This window comes from Enhydra lutris, unplaced genomic scaffold (assembly GCF_002288905.1).
Source record: "Enhydra lutris kenyoni isolate GAN:26980312 unplaced genomic scaffold, ASM228890v2 scaffoldscaffold5, whole genome shotgun sequence".
NCBI classification, from domain to species: Eukaryota; Metazoa; Chordata; class Mammalia; order Carnivora; family Mustelidae; genus Enhydra; species Enhydra lutris.
The window spans coordinates 19,312,030-19,331,013 of record NW_019154089.1 but is presented as its reverse complement, the minus strand read 5'-3'; the positions used below and the strand labels follow the sequence as shown (position 1 = coordinate 19,331,013).

The 18,984-nt window shown below is 42.8% G+C and overlaps 1 protein-coding gene across 1 annotated transcript in view; it reads left to right on the top strand.

Annotated features, from left to right (window-relative positions):
- LOC111140871 (dedicator of cytokinesis 2) overlaps positions 1–18,984 on the top strand; it is a 406,275-nt gene that overhangs the window by 98,825 nt on the left and 288,466 nt on the right. Inside the window, exons 23-25 of the mRNA XM_022493104.1 lie at positions 2,660–2,768; positions 13,338–13,408; positions 15,563–15,669. Of these exons, the coding sequence (XP_022348812.1) occupies positions 2,660–2,768; positions 13,338–13,408; positions 15,563–15,669 (287 nt within the window). The remainder of the gene's footprint in view (positions 1–2,659; positions 2,769–13,337; positions 13,409–15,562; positions 15,670–18,984) is intronic.

Sequence of the window (18,984 nt, the reverse complement as noted above, 5' to 3'; positions counted from 1 at the left end):
TTGGGAACCATGGCAGCCTCAGGGATCTCTTCATCAGGAATTCATGAACATTCCCCTGGGGTGCTGTCATTAAGATGACCCCCCCAAAAGCCCGTTTTTATGTTTTTGTGTTAAAAAAATACAGATTCCAGGGAAAGAGTCACCAAAGACCATTCAGATATGGAAGGTGGGTGTGGGCAGGGTCAAACAACAGGAAAAAGCTGCTGGAGGCCATTCTTGTAGGCTGCATTCCTGTAGGTTCCCAAGAAGTGGACCTGGTGGGAAACCTATCCCCTCCCCATTGTCTGGGTGTTAAATGGGAGTGGGAGACACTATAGACCATAAGAGGGATTGTGAGATCACCTAGTAGACATTTTCAGGCAGCTGTGGTTAGGGGAAAGAGTAACAGATTTTCAAGGCAAAAGACTTGGGGGATGGACCATCCATTAGCTTAGCTGTGGGCACAAAGAAAAACTAAACAATGTCATCTCATGAGGAAACCACCACCACTTTGAATTAGGATTCTGCTTTCCTTTCTACCAGATCAGGTCTCATAGTTTGCACTTTGATGCTATTTGGGCAACTTTCAACCTCTTGGGAGTTTTCTGTGTCCTTATCTCTGAAGTGGGAAACATTAGTAATATCCCTACAATTTACCAACAAGATGACAGCTAACATTTGATTGTACGAGGCATATGCTGAGGACTTCACGTGTGAGCTGGTCTTCTCAAGTACTTGGGCACAGTGCTATTATGGCCTGAGTTTTGTAGATGAGGAACTGGGGTTTGTGGGAATGAAGAGAGGCAGTAAATCATGGAGCAAAGTGCGGAACAGCAAACTGATCGAGAGGGTGGGCCCAGGAGCTGGATGGCCAGATTTGAGTTCTGGCTCTAACACTTCCAGGCATGGAGTCCTTGGGCACGTTGGTTGAGTTTGATGAGTCTGTAAAATGAGGATAATGATAGGGTCCGCCATGGTGTAGTCTTGAGGGTAAGTGGTTTAATATGTTTGCAGACTGTGCCTAGGGAGAGCAGTGTGCAGTAACCTCTGCTGTCATTAATAAGGTCTTCTGTTAGTATGGGGCGAAGTAGAACTTGGAGACCCAGAGCTGATGGACTCCAAAATACATACTCTGTGGCTGACATCTCTGTGCTAACAGGACGAGAAGGTTCAAAATGGAGGAATTTAAGGAAGGGGTGAGGGCACAAGGGAGGGAGGGAGAGAGAGAGAGCGAGAGAGCAAGAGAGCAGCTTCAGAACTCTTGGTTCCTCTCACAGCCTTGATTCTATGACCTTGAACTAGATACCCAGAAAGTCAGCAGCAATCACTGGGTCCTTGTAATTGATTAGAACATTCCGTACTGGCTTTCCATCAAGCTTCTGACTTCTGGGGGGGCTTTAGGAAGCAGTCAGTTAGGAAAAAAGAGAAGAGAGGCAGAGAGTGACTAACACACTGAGAGAAAGATGAAGTCTGAAAGACAGAAAAGCAGAGATAAACACAGTGACCCAGAGAGATAGAGAGTAAATAATACTCACAAGCAGGGAAGCAGACAAATGTTTAAAGACAGAGAAAGGCAATAGAAAAGAAGCAGAATGAAGAGAAAAGAGGGTGAGAGGATGGCTGGGAATTCAGTGCAGACAGTGCTTGATGGACTGCCCTTCCTGTGGTTGACAGAGCGAACAGACCTGTTAAGTGTGTCAACGCTTTATCTAAGGAAAGCACCTTTCCCACAGCCTCAGCAAGGGGCATCTGACTGTGTAGGGCAGTGACAGGAGATACTCTTTATCTGAACTGGAGACAGGAGCACTCTTCTCTGTATTTTGTGCAGGATGCGACCGATTAGGCTGCAGATTTTTCATGGTTGGTGATAAAGCCTTGTTTAGAGAGGCCTAGGGCTGAACAACACTTCAAGGCTGGGCCAAGAGGGCCATAAGCCTTAGGAACATGAGACGGATTTTATACGAGGGGATGGTTTCTATAAAAAGTTGCATGTGTATATTTATGCGGGCCGTGAAAATCTCTGCAAGAATGTCCATCCAACTGTTAACAGTCCCTAATCTCGAGGTGGGATTAATGGGGAGGCTCACTTTATAAGTAAAGTGTTTCTGTTATGTTTGCATTTTTGACAGTAACAACATAGGGCCTTTATATAAAGAGGAACAAAGGTTTCAACTAGGTGATAAGCACACTCCTTGAAATGAGAGGGCCAGGGACACTCTGGCCCCCGACACGAAACAAGCACGTGCGTATTTGTCTGACAAGCAGGCAACGGCTAAGTGGAAGGGCAGTATCCTTGAAAATATTTCTCCTTGATGCTTCCCAGAGACTTTGGAAATCTGGTCACCACAGTCTCCCTTCTGATTCTTGCAGAAGGGTGAAATTATTAATGTCCTCTCAGCTTGGATGCGTTTCATCCCTTTGAGGTTCCTCAGCATTAAAAAAAAAAAAAAAAAAAAAAAAAAAAAGACAGGCGTCAGGGTGAGGGTATCTGCTCTGTGCATGGACAGAGGTTTTCCCGCGAGTGAATGATGCCTGGAAACACTGTTCTTTCAAGATCCTGCCGCTGAAGTCCCTGTCTCCCACCCCTCAGTCTGAATTTTAAATGAAGTTTGTGACTGCACACACTTTCAAAGGTGTTGCCTAGGGGCTTGAGAAATGACCCAGATGTGTCTTCTTTCAGGCTTTATGAAGGCAAAGAACAGATGGAGTTTGAAGAATCCATGAGACGGCTCTTTGAATCCATCAACAACCTGATGAAAAGTCAACATAGAACAACCATCCTTTTGCAGGTAGGTTTATACTACCAAAAAAAACAAAAAAACAAACCAAAAAAACCCCAACAACAATCTCTTTTCCTTTTGTCATCTGATAAATAACAGTATGGTGAAATAATGTCTACTTTTGCTTGAATCCTGTGTTAATTGAAGGCCTGGACTGGCCACGCGGTACAAGGATCATGAACAGCAAAGAAAGCACATTTATTGTTTGTTTCCTGTGAAGGTAACAATGTTTCTTTTTTAAAAAACTCTGAAGCTTTTGCTACCTGGAGGGAAATAGGTCAAAACTGATCCACCTCTAATGGTGACAATGGTGGGGCGCCTGGGTGGCTGAGTCAGTTAAGCATCCAGCTCTTGATCTCAGCTCATGTCTTGATCTCAGGAGCATGAGTTTGGATCCCACAATGGGGTCCCGCACAGCATGGGGCCTGCTTAAAAAGAAAAGTAATAATGGTGACAATGGTTGAGGTGGCAGCCTCCTCAGTGCTCTACTTTCAATTCTCAGCACCATAAACTCAGATCCCCTTTTGGGGTTGGAGTCTCCTCAATAAACAGGAGATACTTTGGACAGAGGTCCTCTAATTTATGGATCACGATGCTAATGTTCAAACCCTGTAGATCTTTGAGACACCTGGAGTCCAACCCCAAGTTTAAGCAAGTTTGGCAGCAGAGAGGCTGAATGAAGCGGCTGTTTCAGGGAACACTTCCTAACTTTCACAGGACTGACTAACCAGTGTGCAGGAAGGGCTGCCTCATGCCCTATGAGTAGGAAACAAACACATTTATTGGAACCAGTGAGTTAATGCAGACTACTTCTCCTTTTAATCGGAGTTATCCTTTTAGTTGCTAATTTAAAATCTACTGTGCCTGGGATCACCCAGCCTCTGGTTGGGATGAGTGAGGTGCCAGTGTCCAGTCAGAACGGAGGTGAGGAGCCAGAGGCAGGAGTCTGTCTAGGCAGCGTCCACTGCTGATGCCATGGGTTCCCAACTTTGCACATCAGAATCACTTGTCAATCTTTAATAAATTCTGATGCCTGGTTACCACCACCAGACTTTCTAATGTAATCAGTATGCAGTGGGATCAGGACAAGGCAAGTTTAAAAAACTCCCTGGTGTGAAACAAAGTTCAGGAATCACTCTGCTCATGGCTTCTTTTGATTAAACCCGTGTTGGCTACCTCTTTGTGTGTGTGTGTGTGTATGTGTGTGTGTGTGTGTATGCATGTGTGTGTATGCATGTGTGTGTGTATTGGTGTGTGTGTGTATGCGTGTGTGTGTGTGTATGCGTGTGTGTGTGTGTAGAGGGGGCTTTGTCTAGTTCACCAGTGTGTCCTAAGCACATTGAACACTCGTGATACATGGCTGATACTTAATAACGGCTGAATGAATGACTCTCAGGATAGGTGTGCAGATCTCTGTTCCATGGATGAGGACACTGAAGCTCGGGGTTGATACCACTTTGTCAGGCTCCATGGCAGTCAAGGGTATGCTGGCATTCAGATCTCCTGCCCAGCTTCAGAAACCGTGCTCTGAGCTGCTATATTATACTCTCCTTAATACTGTACATTTAGCACCTACTGGAGATAAGACCGTTTTCTCCAGGGTGAATCTTACCATTTTTCCCTTCCCTTACCTTTTGTTGTTGATGTTGTTACTGTTTTTTAAGTCTTCCCTCACCCTTTTGCAAACATTCATCATTTTACAACAAAGGGATACCAGGAGCAGGGGACAGCATGAAGAAATCTGATAAGAGCCAGAGCCTGTCGCGCTGCCTGTATCATATTCGAAGCAGCTGAGCTTCCAGGGAGAGGGGTGAGGACGTTCAGTGAGCGCTGAGGTTGACTGGTTGTGAAGGGAGAGTCTGTAGCAGTGAGTCAGGTGTGAAATAGCTCCAGGGAAGCTGAAGTATGAAGGAGAGGAAATGCTGGACAAACGAAGGAAGCCAGTTGGTGGGGAGGAGAAAGCAGCAGATGCCTCAGAGAGGTAGAGGTTCCCGGAGAGAGAGAGAGACCACTGACCTTGAGAAAGCCGGAGGGAAGACACTCTCATGGGGCTACTCTTTCTAATTTTGACCCCTATATTCTGGTGATGAACTGTGTGCACCTTGGGGGAAGGGACAAAGGGATGGAGGGGATAAGAAAGGACAGAAAGAAAGAAGGAGAAAGAAAGGAAGTTACAAAGCAAAGAGGTGCCAGCGAGCATCTGTGGCACTGAGGAGACCTGGATGTTCTTGCTCAGCTGTACGGCTGTGGGCTGGTCATTCAACTTTTCATTCTCTGTTTCCTTATATATAAGACCTCATGGTTAACGTGATGATCAAATAAACACAGTCTATGAAAGAGCAGATTGTAAAATGCGATGCAAATGCAGAGAACTAATGTGATTTTTATGGCCTGGGCCTAAGCCCTTTTATCCAAGTTCTTACTCTCTGGGAAACTATGTTAAAAATGCCTTATATTCCCTGGGATTGGGGCCAGGTTATGCTGGTTTCTCCTTACAGATTTCTACCCTAGAGTCATCCAAAGGGACTTCATCTCTTTTTTTAAAAATTTGCTTTGAGGGCCAAATTTAGTTTCCAGGATTTACATAAAATGATACTTTCTACCTATTTCTATGGTTGCTGAAAATTTGTCAAAGGATATAGCCTTATCCAAATATGGTAAGAAAAAGCCTTTGAAGATTTAATGCCATTTTAAGATGTGATATGTGGGCTGATGAGGGGAGAGGGGTCAAGGCCTTGTAATGTTAGCAAGCTCTGTAAAAGGAATCTCCTTGGACTTTGTCATTTGCTACTGGACCAAGAGCTTTGGATTTCATGTCAGAGAGACCTTGGTGGGAATTGGGCATCTGCACTTGGGCCTATAACACTAGGCAAATTGCTTCAGTTTTCTGGGCCTCTGTTTATCCTTTTATGAAGTGGAACCCCTAATGCCTAATTTAGAGGAAATACTGAGAGGATTAAATAAAGCAATGTATGTAAAGGGAGAAAAATAGAGCCTATTAAATATTTCAACTTAAGTAGTTTTTAGCCATTTACACCTCTCCCTTCTTTACCTCATCATAAAACAGAAGTTTGTGGAGAATTTTCCTAGAGAAGAAGAGGATATTTATATTCCTAACCTCATCACATGAGGCTGAAAAGTTTTAGGGCATTTGGCTATTCAGCTAGACCAGGAAGCCTAGATATAAATTTCAGGGAGAATAAGCCCACAAGAACTGACTCTATGGGGTGGGGGAAGGGATGACAAATAGTATAGGATAACTGGAGTCCTGATTCTGAGCCTGCATGAGATTCTGTGGGAAAGAGTACTGTGATCTATTAGTAGTGTCTGCCATAGTTTTGGGTGAGAGCGTAGAGTAAGAATGCCAATGAGGGCACCTTAACTCCTCCAGCTGGGTCACAGCTGATGGTGGAAAGCCTCATTCATGCCTGCTTTAATTTACGTAGAGCAGATCTGGTTCAATCACTCTTGGCTATGTCCATTGTGAGGTCTGGGATCTTATCAAGTTATTTCTCATTTCTAAGACTCATCTGGTATTTGTGAATTGTTTCCTGTAGTTTTCCTATTGTTCGATTTGGCATGGCAGCAGCTCACTCAAAACTTTGGAGAATTTAAAACCAGCAACTCAAAGAAGGTAGAAGATCGTTAAAAATACCTTCCATTGATTGACTACCTACTATGTGCCAGGCATGAAGCTGGGCTCTTCTCACACAGTGTTTTTCATCCTGCCAGAGATCTGCAAGGAATCACTGTCTTCAGTGTCCACAGGAGGCTCATAAAGTTAAATAATTGATCCCAAATTATACTTATCCACAGTGGTGGAACTAGGATTTGAAAGTACCCAGGTCTCTTGACTCCAAAGTTAATGTTCTCCCTGCCCCAAGGAGTGGGTTAGAACAGGGGTTTCCATATATTTTCTGTAACAGGTCAAAAGCTTAGAAGTCCCTGTGTGTGCCAGCCCCGTGAGCGTTATTGATAAAACTGACGATAGGTTGAGAGGATCAAAATCAGACATGAGTGAATTGAACATAGCTCAAATGTGAGGAAAGGGCATTTGGTGACATTATGCAGACCCATTTGTCCCATTCTCTTTTAGGTCCAGTGTCTATCATAATGCTCTGATTTGATGGTGTGAGTAGAAATAAATGAAGAGCTTGTATTGAATAGTATGCTTTCTTGGCCACTCTGATGGTCATACATGGTAATAATGCCACTAGAGTGTCCAGGAGGGCAGGGGACTCTGTCTTTTGTATCCCCAGTATCTGAACCAGTGGCTACCACTTAGTAGATACTCGAATATTTTTTTGCTAAACAAATCAAACAATGAATATTAGCTTCCCCTGCTATGTGTTTTAGCATTTATTATGTATCACACATTAGGCTGAAAGCTTTACATATATTGTTAGCTCATTTGATTTTCATAACAACCTTATTAGGCAAATACTCTTCTTATCTCTACTTTACAGATGAGGAAATGGGGGCTTAGCGAGGCTGAATAACTTAACCACAACTAAGAAGGGGCAGATCTGGGATTTGAATTGAGACTGTGTATGTCCTGAGTTTGTGCTCCTGAAATCACCATCGAACAATGCATAGTTTCATGAAAGACCCAAGTCTTTCCTGAAAATTCCAAATGGATAAGCAATAAGCAATAGTAAACAGTCGTAAAGATGGATAAATGTTTGGTCCGTAGTCATGAAGGCAAGCTAATTAAGGATGCCTTTTTCCTTCCTCTCTTTTCATTGTTTATTGGTATAAAATGTTCAAATGTCCAAACTAAAGGAAGAAAGTGGTCCTTTCTTGTGAAGGGGCCCACAGGCTGTATGCTGAATTCCCAAAATAGGAGAAATGAAACTGACTGTTTAACTTGTCCCCTTCTCAACCATATACCCAATAATTAGGGGTAATGTTTGGGTAGGATGGATTCAGTGGTAGGGAAAATGAAATTTTGTTTCAGTGAGGCTGTTGTAGTTATCTGATAACTAACATTTAATCTTCCCATTGACCTTAAATTAGGTAACTCTGTTTCCTTCATTCTCTTGGTGAGAAAAGGAGAACACAGAGAGTTAACCTGCCCAGGCCACATAGATAAAAGTGATCCACAGGGAGCTACTCAGACAGTCTGCCTCTCCAGCCGGCCATTCCTAAACACTGAACTCCCCTGCTCCCACCAAGCCTTGGGGGCCAGCATAATGTTGGGTTACACAAAGCATGGAGACATATGTATTCTGGAACAGGTTGGTCTATCTTTCCTTCTCTTTTCCTGAAAGACTGGGGAGGAACTTGACTGCCCTGAGAGAGCTGCATGTATGGTCCTTAGGGACAGCACCATATTTCTAAGGAAGCTGTCCTCTCCTGGTCATGCTGTGGTGCATTTCTGTAACGTTGTCTGGTTTCTGTGGACCTTGACCATCCAGTGCTTGGTGAAAATAAAAGGTTTGAAAATTGGTGGGATGGAAATACCTTCTGTGATCTTGAATGAGGAAGATGTCTAGAGCTCTTGTAAAACCTTGCATCACTGCAAGATGTGCTCTTTTTGGTGAAAATTTTGTCTACTGACATCGGTGCGGTTCACTCTTACTCCATTTGGAGAAGGGAGCCTGGAAATACTCAAAAGACAAATCCTCTTTGAGTTTGAGGGAGTGTTTGGTTTGATTTTTGTTATTTTTAAATAGTTCCTGTTTTCTAGCAGTCCAGGTTTATCCGTTCTGGGGAAGTCCATCGGGGTAACAGTCATCTCAAGTGTCCTCCCATGACTTATCTCTGGGTCAGTGACACCAATGTTGCTTGTTTTGGATCTGGTTCTCTTCTTGAGGCTGAAATTAGCCTTTTTGTTGTTGTTGTTGTTTAAAGATTTTTAGTTACTTATTTGAGAGAGAGTGAGAATAAGAGAGATTACAGAGAGAGAGGAAGCAGACTCGTCCCTGAAGGGAGAGCCAGATGTGGGGCTCGATCCCAGGACTCGGAGACCACAACCCGAGCCGGAGGCAGATGCCCAACCAACTGAGCTACCCAGGTGCCTCTGAAATTAGCCTTTGAGAGGGGTCCAGAGTCGGTGATTAATTTAGGAAATCCACTCAGTGCCACATGATAAGCTAATCACTAAGTTGACAAATGTTTTCCCAGTGTTCATTCTTACAAACCCTGATATATGTGGTGAGGAAGATCCTTAACTGAGGAGATATCAGAAAAACTGTACCTTCTTTTCAAAAATTATTCTCATAGAAAGAAAAAATTCTTTTTCTACTTCCTTCCCCAAATCAGTCTTCTCTCCCCTACCGAATCCTCCTCACTTGTCAAGATGGAAGCTCTTCCTTAAAGCAGGGTGGGCAGTAGCAAAACACACTGGCTGGGGCACAGTGGGACAGAATCAGGTACAAATTCTTACTGTGCTGCCTATTAGCTGTGTGGCAAATTGCTTCACCTCTCTGTGCCAGTTTCCTTGCTGATAAAATGGAATGACAGTATCTATTCATAGAGCAATTGTAAAGTGCAGTGAGGTCATGCATGTAATGTATTTGACACATTTAAAGTTTCCAATAATGGTTGTTATTTTAAGACCCTATAATTAATAATCCTATTATATACCTTTATATACATACACACATATAAACTTATCTGTGTATGTTTTTCTTAAATATTATATAATATAGGAATATATACTATGGAATGAAAGTGATAACATAACAATATCATTTTATATATAATAGTAGAATTAATGAGAGTAAAAATTACATCAACAGTAAAGCAACATAGTTCCTAAGAGGCCAATAGGTCGAGAAAGCCAAGCTGTTTCTAGTTTCCAGGACTTAGAAACATGTAACAAATGGGGGTCCCCAGGGGGTCCTATGGCTGAGCTGCTCTGCCTTCTGGAGGAACTTGCTGCTTGCACCTGCTAAACCTACCTGCTATTAGTCCATTCACGTGTGTGAGAGCCATGTGAAGGGGAGAACTATGGACAGGAGCCCTGGGGCCAGTGCTATAGACTTCCTGGGTCAGAGGCGGGCCATCCTTGTTGGAAAAGAAAACCACAGGCCTGCCAATTCTCTGGGAGACCTCCTGGACCAGATGGAGGTTTAATACTCTCCAGTTGAGCTGATAACACCCTCAGAGTCTCAGGGTGACAGCTACTTCGTTTGCTTTACTTTATTGCCAGCCAAGAGCTGAGAAGCTGGGAAGATTGGCTCCTTCTGAAACAGCCCTTGTCCCAGCCCCATCCAAGTCCTTCTCACTACCAGCTGAAGCGTTTAAGTGTGCCTGTCAATGCAGGACTCCCGGTGACTGCCATTCTGGAGCATCGCCTCCAAGCCCTGGAATGGCAGGCAGCCCATGAAAGCCAGTAACTTGCTGGGGACAATGCAGTCCTGGCTTTCCCCACTTGCTGAGGGCTCGACTTCTGTTTTTGTCCTCACTTTGGTCTTACCTCTGGTGAGTACATACTGTACTTTGTCCAGGTGCTGGGGAGAGAGGGCAGGAGTTTGAGAGATGAAATTCAGCACTCACGCCTTTGGGGCCTACTATGTGCTGGACATTACAATAGGTACATAACATACTTTGCTTCACATCATCCCCCTTTCCCCTACATGAAGATGCTGAGGCTCAGGGTGTGAAGCAGTGGGCCTTGGCACATGCAGGTTCTGGGTGGGACACTGCGGTTCTTGCCAAGTCCCCACGGGCCCAGAGCTCTATGTTCTTTGGTCTGAGTGGATGGAGGAACAGTTTGCTGAGAGTGCTTGGACCAGTTCTTTTTAGGGCATATGCCTCGGCATAGGGATCTTTTTAGAATTAGACATTGTAAATAGGTATTCCCATGGGAGAACTGCAGCTTACTGATGTATTAGATTTGGCTAGCACAGTGTTAGAACAGGTAAACAAGAATGACTCATTTTTTTTTTTTTTTTTAAGAGAGAGTGTGGGTTCCACGTATCTGCTTACTTCCCATGGGCCCAGACTCATCTCATTCATTCTATTCTTTTGCTTGCCCAGCCTTTCAGGCATCCATTTTTGCTACATCTGTTTGGTGTTTCCTGGTAAAAATGGCCCTGACCAACTAGGTTGAAATGCACTGGATACTGTAACTGCCTAGAGGAATGCTATAGTGTGTCTTAGCATATTAAAATTCTAAAAAGTTGTGCAATTAACAACACCACCAAAAATCTCACTGGTTTGTTTTTGCTTAAACCAGAGTTTCCCCAAATTATTTTATTGCAAAGCCCTTTTCCCCTCACAGAATACCTACCTAACATCATCCTATGGAACAATGGAGCATTAGCTTTGGAATCTTGTTATCTCTTGTCATCTTGATTTGAAAGAACAAAAAATAAATTCCTAGACAAAAAAAATCCCATAACTATAAAGAAAATGTCTGACAAATCTGACAACATACAGATTAAAGTTCTTCTGTGCAATGAGAAGATATGATAAACAAAGCTGAAGGACAAGTAACAGAACAAGCAAGAGGAAATTCTTCTAAATCATGTTACTGCAAAATGGTTAATTTTAATGATACATAAAGAATGCCACATACAAATAAGAAGATAAATCACTCCCCAAAAATGAGAAGATATGAACAAGCAATTTAGTAAATACAGATATTTAATAAATATAGAAAAAGTGCCCAATGCACTAGAAACCAACGATTTGTAAATTGCAGTTGCAAATTAGATATCACACTGACAAACTAAGAAGATTTGTGTACCCGTGTTAGCAGGGTTATAGGGAAAGGAGTAAAAGGAAATTGGTTGCTGTTTCTTCCTAAGGTAATATAACAGCATTTCCTAAAAAAAAAAATATATATATATATCACATTTTGATGCACTAATTTGTCTTTGAGTCGTCCATCCTACAGGGATTCTTACAGGTACTCGAATGTATATATTAACTCTTTTCTTACCACAGTTTTATAATAAAGAAAAACTGAAAATAGTATGAAGTCTGTCCATCAGTAGGGGAGGGGTTAAAGAAGGTACTGTGTACATGTGTACACATAAGGGCATTGCTGTAGTGGTTGGATATAAAGAGAGTGTACTCTATGAAATGACATGCAGATATATCAGTGCTGTATGATTTACTGCAAGAAGTAGGGTGCAGAACGATCTAAATCACACACACACACACACACACACACACACACACACACACACACACGTGCGCACGCGCATTTACATATAAGCATTCCTGCATTGAAAACAGTCTGAAAAGAAACTCACTGATAGTGGCCCATCTGGGGTATAAGGATCGGGGCTGAGATGAGATCGAGATGGAGATGTGGGACTTCAGTGACAATCTTCACCGTAACACTTTATCCTGTGTGATGTTTTTTACATTGCACATATACTATTGACTTCAAAAAATTATAAACAAGGAAAAAGAAAAGGACGAAACATAGAGAGAGACAGTTGCTATTTGAGTGAGGTGGGCATGTAACTTAAGGTTTACATGGAGTGGCTGCCTGAATTTGAATCTTAGTTCTTCTACTTGCTAACTGTGTGGTCTTGGGCTGGTTATTTAATCCCGATGCACCAGAGGTTCCTTATCTATGAAAATAGTATTTCCCTTGTAGGGCTGACATAAGGTTTAACAGGATAATCTCTTAAGTGTTCGGTGTCTGCTCCACTAAAATTTCTCAGAAAACAGTGATAATTATTATATATATTAATTAAGAAGCTCAGTTGTATATGATTACGAGTAAGATTTTCTTTAAGAAAAGAATTTTCAATATTTTTTTTGTTTTGATTACTAAAGGGTGATTGATACATGTTGACTATGGACCACTTAGGATATAAAGAAAAATAAAAAGAAATTGTAAAAATGCATCCTTCCACTAGATGCCTAGGTATTATTTTCCAGCCATGTGATTTATAACCTTTTCTGTCGAAACTGTAGTCTACTCTGCTGCTTCGTAAGGATGCTGTGATGCAAGGGATTGGGTGGGTCTCATACTTCTGGATGCATCAGTTAACTTATGCAGAGGAAGGAAACAGGGCACCACAACATGCAGCTAGTATACTAACCTGGCTAGTGGTCCAAAACATGCCCACCATTGTCCACAAAATGGCCAGAGAGAGAAAATATGAATAACTCTGTCCAAGCTGTCCTTAACACCCGCAAAACAATGTAAACACACAATGTAAACAATGTAAACATCTTCCAGTTCCCATTTGGCAGCATCCAAAACATGCCTGGCTCTCTGTCAGATGACTCACGTATGTGATTTTTAATTCTTCCAGTCAAAATAGGTATTATTGTCCCTATTTTACAGAGAAGGACATTGACACATCTGAGAGGTTAAGTGTTTTGTCCAAAACCACACGGTTACTAGGAGTAGGACCAAGATTGGACAGCAAGGGTCTAACTTCAAAGTCTCTGATCATCATACACATTACTGCCTCCTTGAAGATAGAAGGTTGTGGCTCACTTTTGTCATCACAGAAGTACATGCTAATGTTTCAATGTGCATACAGAGCCTTGAACCTTTGCAGGAGTGCCCAGGGTTCAGGGTCATTTTCCTTGATCCCTCTCACCAAGTTGAGTTATTGGATATGGGCATCCCTCATGTTGATTTCACTTTCTACCTAGGTGGCGGCTTTGAAATACATCCCATCTGTCCTCCATGACGTGGAAACGGTCTTCGATGCGAAGTTACTCAGGTGAGAGCTCACCATTTACTTTCCTGGGCTCTGATGTCAGGCCAGGGGTTCAGAGGGAGAGGAGGAGTGCTTCTGGGGAGGAGGATTCTGCATGGGCACTCAGAGCTGGGGTGGGGAGGGCACATGGTTAGGGACTTGGTATAGGGCTTTCAAGTGTCGGATTTTTTTTTTTTAAGATTTTATTTATTTATTTGATAGATCACAAGTAGGCAGAGAGGCAGGCAGAGAGAGAAGGGGGGAAGCAGGCTCCCTGCCGAGCAAAGAGCCCGATGCGGGGCTGATCCCAGGACCCTGAGATCATGACCCAAGCCGAAGGCAGAGGCTTAACTCGCTGAGCCACCCAGGTGCCCCTCCAGTGTCAGATTTTTGCATTCCAGTTTTATTTTGCCAGACTTTGGTAAAAAAACCAACATAAAATAAGCATTTTTCTTTGATGACACAAATGATACAGAATGCAAACACGTAGGTTAAAGAACTGGTAATTCGTGTAAATGTCATTATCTTATTTGGGCTTGAAGTTTATTTTGGAGCCCCAGTCTTGTCCTCTATGCACTGTAGAGAGCATACAGTTGCTTACAGGAATAAGAAATTTCTCTCATGAGATGAACATGTTAGTTTAAAGTGATTATGCTGTTAGAATAGAGGCCTCTAAACCAAATATGGCCTTTCCTTCTTTTTCCTAAATTCGCTTAAGTTCCAAGATAACATATAGAAGATTATAAAAAAATTTTTTGAGATGCTTTTAGATCTAGAAAAGAGTTGCACAGATAGTTTACATATGCCCTTCACCCAAATTCCCTTAATAAGTCCAAGTTTTACCTTGCTGTGGCATAATTGTCAAAACCGAGGCATGAACATTACTGTGATTCTATTCATTGCACTCTAGACGTGATTTGGATCTCATCAGTGTTTTCACTCATGGCCTTTTTGTCTTCATACCAAGGTTTCTGCTGGCTTCTTCTCATCCTGCTAGTCTCAAACTAAATGTTATCTTCTCAGAGGAGCTACCTCTGAATATGGTAAATCAGTTCAATTCCTCCACCAGCCCCTATACCATTACTCTCCGATACAACTCCCTATTTCTTGTCTTCATTGCATGTTTCTTCTCGTATTGACTTGTTTACCTCTGCGTTGTGTGCCGACCTCCATGAGAATGTAAGTTCCATGCCGACTGGGGCCACATCTGCTCCTATTGTATCCCCACTGCTGTGCACGTTGCCTGTCACACATCAAATAGATGCTTAACAAGTCCTTGAAGGAATGAGTGAACACACTGAGCCGATTTTGGAAAGCTTGACAGGGGCTGTAATTCAGTTTCAGTGGTGTTTTTATGTTCACTCTATCATGGAAGAACGATCACCTTTTTCATGTCCCAAACTGCTTCTAACCCACAATTTTTCATATTTTTTTTTTAATTAAGGACACTTTTGATCTTAAGACTTATAAAGCATTATTTTTTGTAAAGATTTTTATTTATTTTTTTGAGAGAGAGAGAGTGAGAGAGAGCATGAGACGGGAAAAGGTCAGAGGGAGAAGCAGACTCCCCATGGAGCTGGGAGCCCGATGCTGGACTCGATCCGAGGACTCCAGGATCATGACCTGAGCTGAAGGCAGTTGCTTAACCAACTGAGCCACCCAGGTGCCCAAGATGTATAAAGCATTATTAACTATAAAATGTTAGTAAATAGAGTGGTATGGTAACAGAGTCAGAACTTAGTTTTAAATCTTTGTTTTTTGAGCCCCCTAGCTGTGCAACCTTGGGAAAGCTAGTTAACCTGTCTGAACTTTAGTTTTTCCACTCATAAACTGGGATACGTATTTTATCTACGTCATACAGTTGTGAGGTTTAAATGGCATAACAGATGTAAAGAGCCGAGCATGTGTCTGACACACGTAAGCGCTCAGGGTTATTGGTTTTGTTTTCAGGTTTCCACATCTCCTTGGATGCCATTAGTCGTCAGCGCTAACAGTAACCCCACATAGGCTTACCATGCATCTAATGCTTTGCCAGGAATTGGAGGGGGAGGCAAGGGACAAGATGTATGGCATTTCTGCCTCCACAGGGCTGGCAGCCTGGGCATGGATTATAAGACCCAGGATGTGGGAAACACTGATCTAACTGGCCCTCTGCACTCCTGTTTTTCCTGCCCTCAGCCAACTCCTATATGAGTTCTACACCTGCATCCCCCCTGTGAAACTCCAGAAGCAGAAAGTCCAATCCATGAATGAGATAGTCCAGAGCAACCTCTTTAAGAAGCAAGGTGAGTGCCAAGTATGCTGGTGGGACGGGTGTTGCCAGAAATTGCACGATGCTATTCATGAGCTGAGTGGGCCTGAGCAACCCACCCATGGCTCAAATGTTTCTTCTGGACAACTGCCTTGGTTGGAGTAAATGCACAAAGTAGAAAATGGCTGGCAACTTTAGCTATGAGAACCTAAATTGATTTTAAGAAACTTTGGTTGCATCGTTTACTCCTCCCGAGAGAGTTCAATGAGGTGGTAAATTTGGAGTCCTATGCTTTAGGTCATTCTGCAGGGAGGTTTTTCCCCTACATGGTTTATACGCACATACCTGTGTTCAACTTGAGTGGAAGCAGGTGAAATTTCTTTTGGTAGAAGGAGTGTGTCACAGAGAAGTTCTCAAAGTTTCCAAAGTGGAAGAACAAGCTAGAAAGATTGGGCAGATTCCCATGACCCTTCTCAGAGATTCTGACTGAGTAGGAATTAGAGGGGTTTGTTTTGTCTTCGTTTTGAAAAAAATGTGAATTACTTTTGAATAGGTAATGCATCTCCATGGATCCAAATGCAAAGGTATGAGAAGGCTCCATGTGAAAAGAGTTGCTCCAAACCCCCTGTGCAGTCAGAGGATCCCTCCTCTGGAGGCAACTGGTGTTTCCAATTTCTTGTGTTTGCTTCCAGGGAGACTATCAGCAATCAGATACATACAGACTCTATTTTCTCTCCTGGTCTTTTATTAGTATTCTTATTACTCAAACAGTAGCAAATATCCCACTGTTCTATACCTTGTCTCTCTTCACATAATGGTATTTCCTGGAGAGCAGGGAATGACAGTGGCTTTGGGCAGAAGTGATGGTCAGAGCTTCTGCTCACCCCACACTGATCTCTGATAACCACCCGTCCCCTGACCAGGGCGCCACTACTAAGAACCTTGGGGTTCCCTGTTTTTGAGGTTGGTGAGCTCATTGGCCACACCTCTGGATATGGCCAGGCAGGGTTAAAAGTCAATAGTCAACATCCATCTCATCCCAAGCGACACTTGACATTTCCAACATCACTCCTATCTGTGAGTGTGAAAAAAAAAATGACTTTTGGGGGTCAACACTGTTTTCTCTGTACTAAGGCCAACACTTCCCAATTTTTAATTCTTCTGGGTCCACACTGGTATCAGTGATAAAATGAGAAGAAAACTGTGCAAGAAATAAGAGGTCTTAGAAAGCAGGGGGACCTGTCATCGCCCAACTGAGATTTATTCAGAGAGTTAGGCTTGAATATTTATGTAAATTGCCTGGAAGTCACAGAAATATTCCAGAACCACTTCACTGTAGATATTCTTTTTCCCCCAATGTCTGGTTAACATGGTGCATCCAGAATTGCTGTCTGAATCCCTATCCCTGGAGTTAAGGGTAGGAGAAGGGCACAAGAAGGAAAGTTTTCTGGTAATTTTATACTCATGTCTGTGGTTTCCTGACCATTCACACAGATGCATAACAACAGATTAATGCAATAAATATATGGTTTGTTTGTGCAAGGTGGTTTGTTGCAAGGTGATCAGAAACTAATCCTGGTAAGTCTTTTTGCATTTCTTATATACTGGGTTTTCAAAACTGAGCGTTCTGTGGTTTTCATGTTCTGACTTTCCCATCAGAATGAATTGCCCTCACTCTGAAAGCTTTGAAGTATGCCTGCCCCTTCCTGCCCCAGCAGTTTCTTCCTGGATTTCAGGTGGTGTCACTGTGGAGATGAATCGAGTCCCACCCCAGGGATGTGGCAAGGGTGACTTTAGCTATATATGGTGCTGCACCACACAGGCAGCAGAGGGTGGGGCTACTTGGCTCGCCTTCGTTGTTCTGAGCTGTGGTCATCGTCAGGTGCCCGGCTTAGCATCAAGGCCAGATGGAGTGCTCATACCATCCTGGAAGGGGCATGTGGTGTCAATTGCAGGCTGCTGGAAGTCGGAGTAACTCCTTTACTGGAGTCACATCTCCTGGGCTGGTGGTGGCCCCTGAGAGTGAGCATAATCACAGAGCAGGCTGGACAGCTGCTGCTCACCAGTCCTGCTGTGTGCCTGAGTTTCAGATTCAGTAAAAACCCTCTGATTAATATTAACAGACAGAAGGCCAGTCCCAGTATTGTACACAGTTAGAAATGAAATGCAAAATTCTTACCTTTAAACACTTATAGAGACTAGAAATAAGTGAACAGAGAGCTCTTTGGGGACCCCTTTAAAGGGGAGGCTATATATAATTAGTCTGTCCATCCTTGGTTGACATGTGAAAGCAGTATGTGTAGAGAGGAGGTAACTGCTCTCCTGTGATTGATTTGCTAAGTGAACCCTCTTCCCAAAATAACCCCAAAGGGAAACTTCAGCTCACACCCTCTCTTAAGTGTTCAGGTTCCAAATGAATACAATCTGAATTCATATGTTTACTGGAGGTCACTGGCTCCTGGGTGAGTGTCTCCTTTATACCCTTAAATAAGGTGAGTTTGATTCCTTGGCCCAGTTTGAGCTGTAATGAAATCCCTCCTGTTGTTCTCCCTGTGAAGTGTCTTGTGCCTCAGGGATGGGATTTGCTTTGAGCCTGCGCTCATTTAACTGCCAGATGTGCAAATTGCCTGGAGTATTGTCGGTGACATTAGCTGATACTCACAGCCTTAAACATTTGTATTGACATCAAGCAGAGGGGCCAGAAGGCTTTTAAGTACTTTCTGAAATGTTGGCAGACTATCCTATTGGCCTATCTTCAGGAGGATCCTATGGCGAAGAGGGAGAGAGAAGGTTTACTGGTTAACGGCATTGTTCTTGTATCCTGGCCTGGGTTGAATTCCTCCCTAGTTCATCTTCTTATCAGCTGTGTGAACACGGGCAATTTTCTTAACCTCTCTGAACCTCAGTAAGCTCATCTATAAAATGGAAAAATAATAATGTCTATCTTAGAAGGCTGTTGTGTGGGCTAATTGGTGAATACTGCATTTAAAGTATTTATCATAGCATAATGTACTATACTAAGTAGTAGCTGTGATTACTGGTGTTATGGCTACTATTTCTTCTGCTCCCTTCATTTTCCTAGCTTCTGCTCTGACCTTCCAATTCTTTTCAGTAAGATAGTCCCTTCATGTTTGACAGTTACATGTAGCCCTAAGCCAAGCTTCCTTGCTTTCCTGGAAGCTACATGTATATCTTCAACCTCTAAGAAACACAGGACTTAATCAATAAAAGGGTCTTGGCCTCTATGTGCTTCTTACTCTGGTTTTGAATGGTTTTGTCCAGTCATAATTTCATTTCCCCATAGTTTTGCAAAGGGCCCATGCTATGTATGCCTACAAGAAGTATAGGT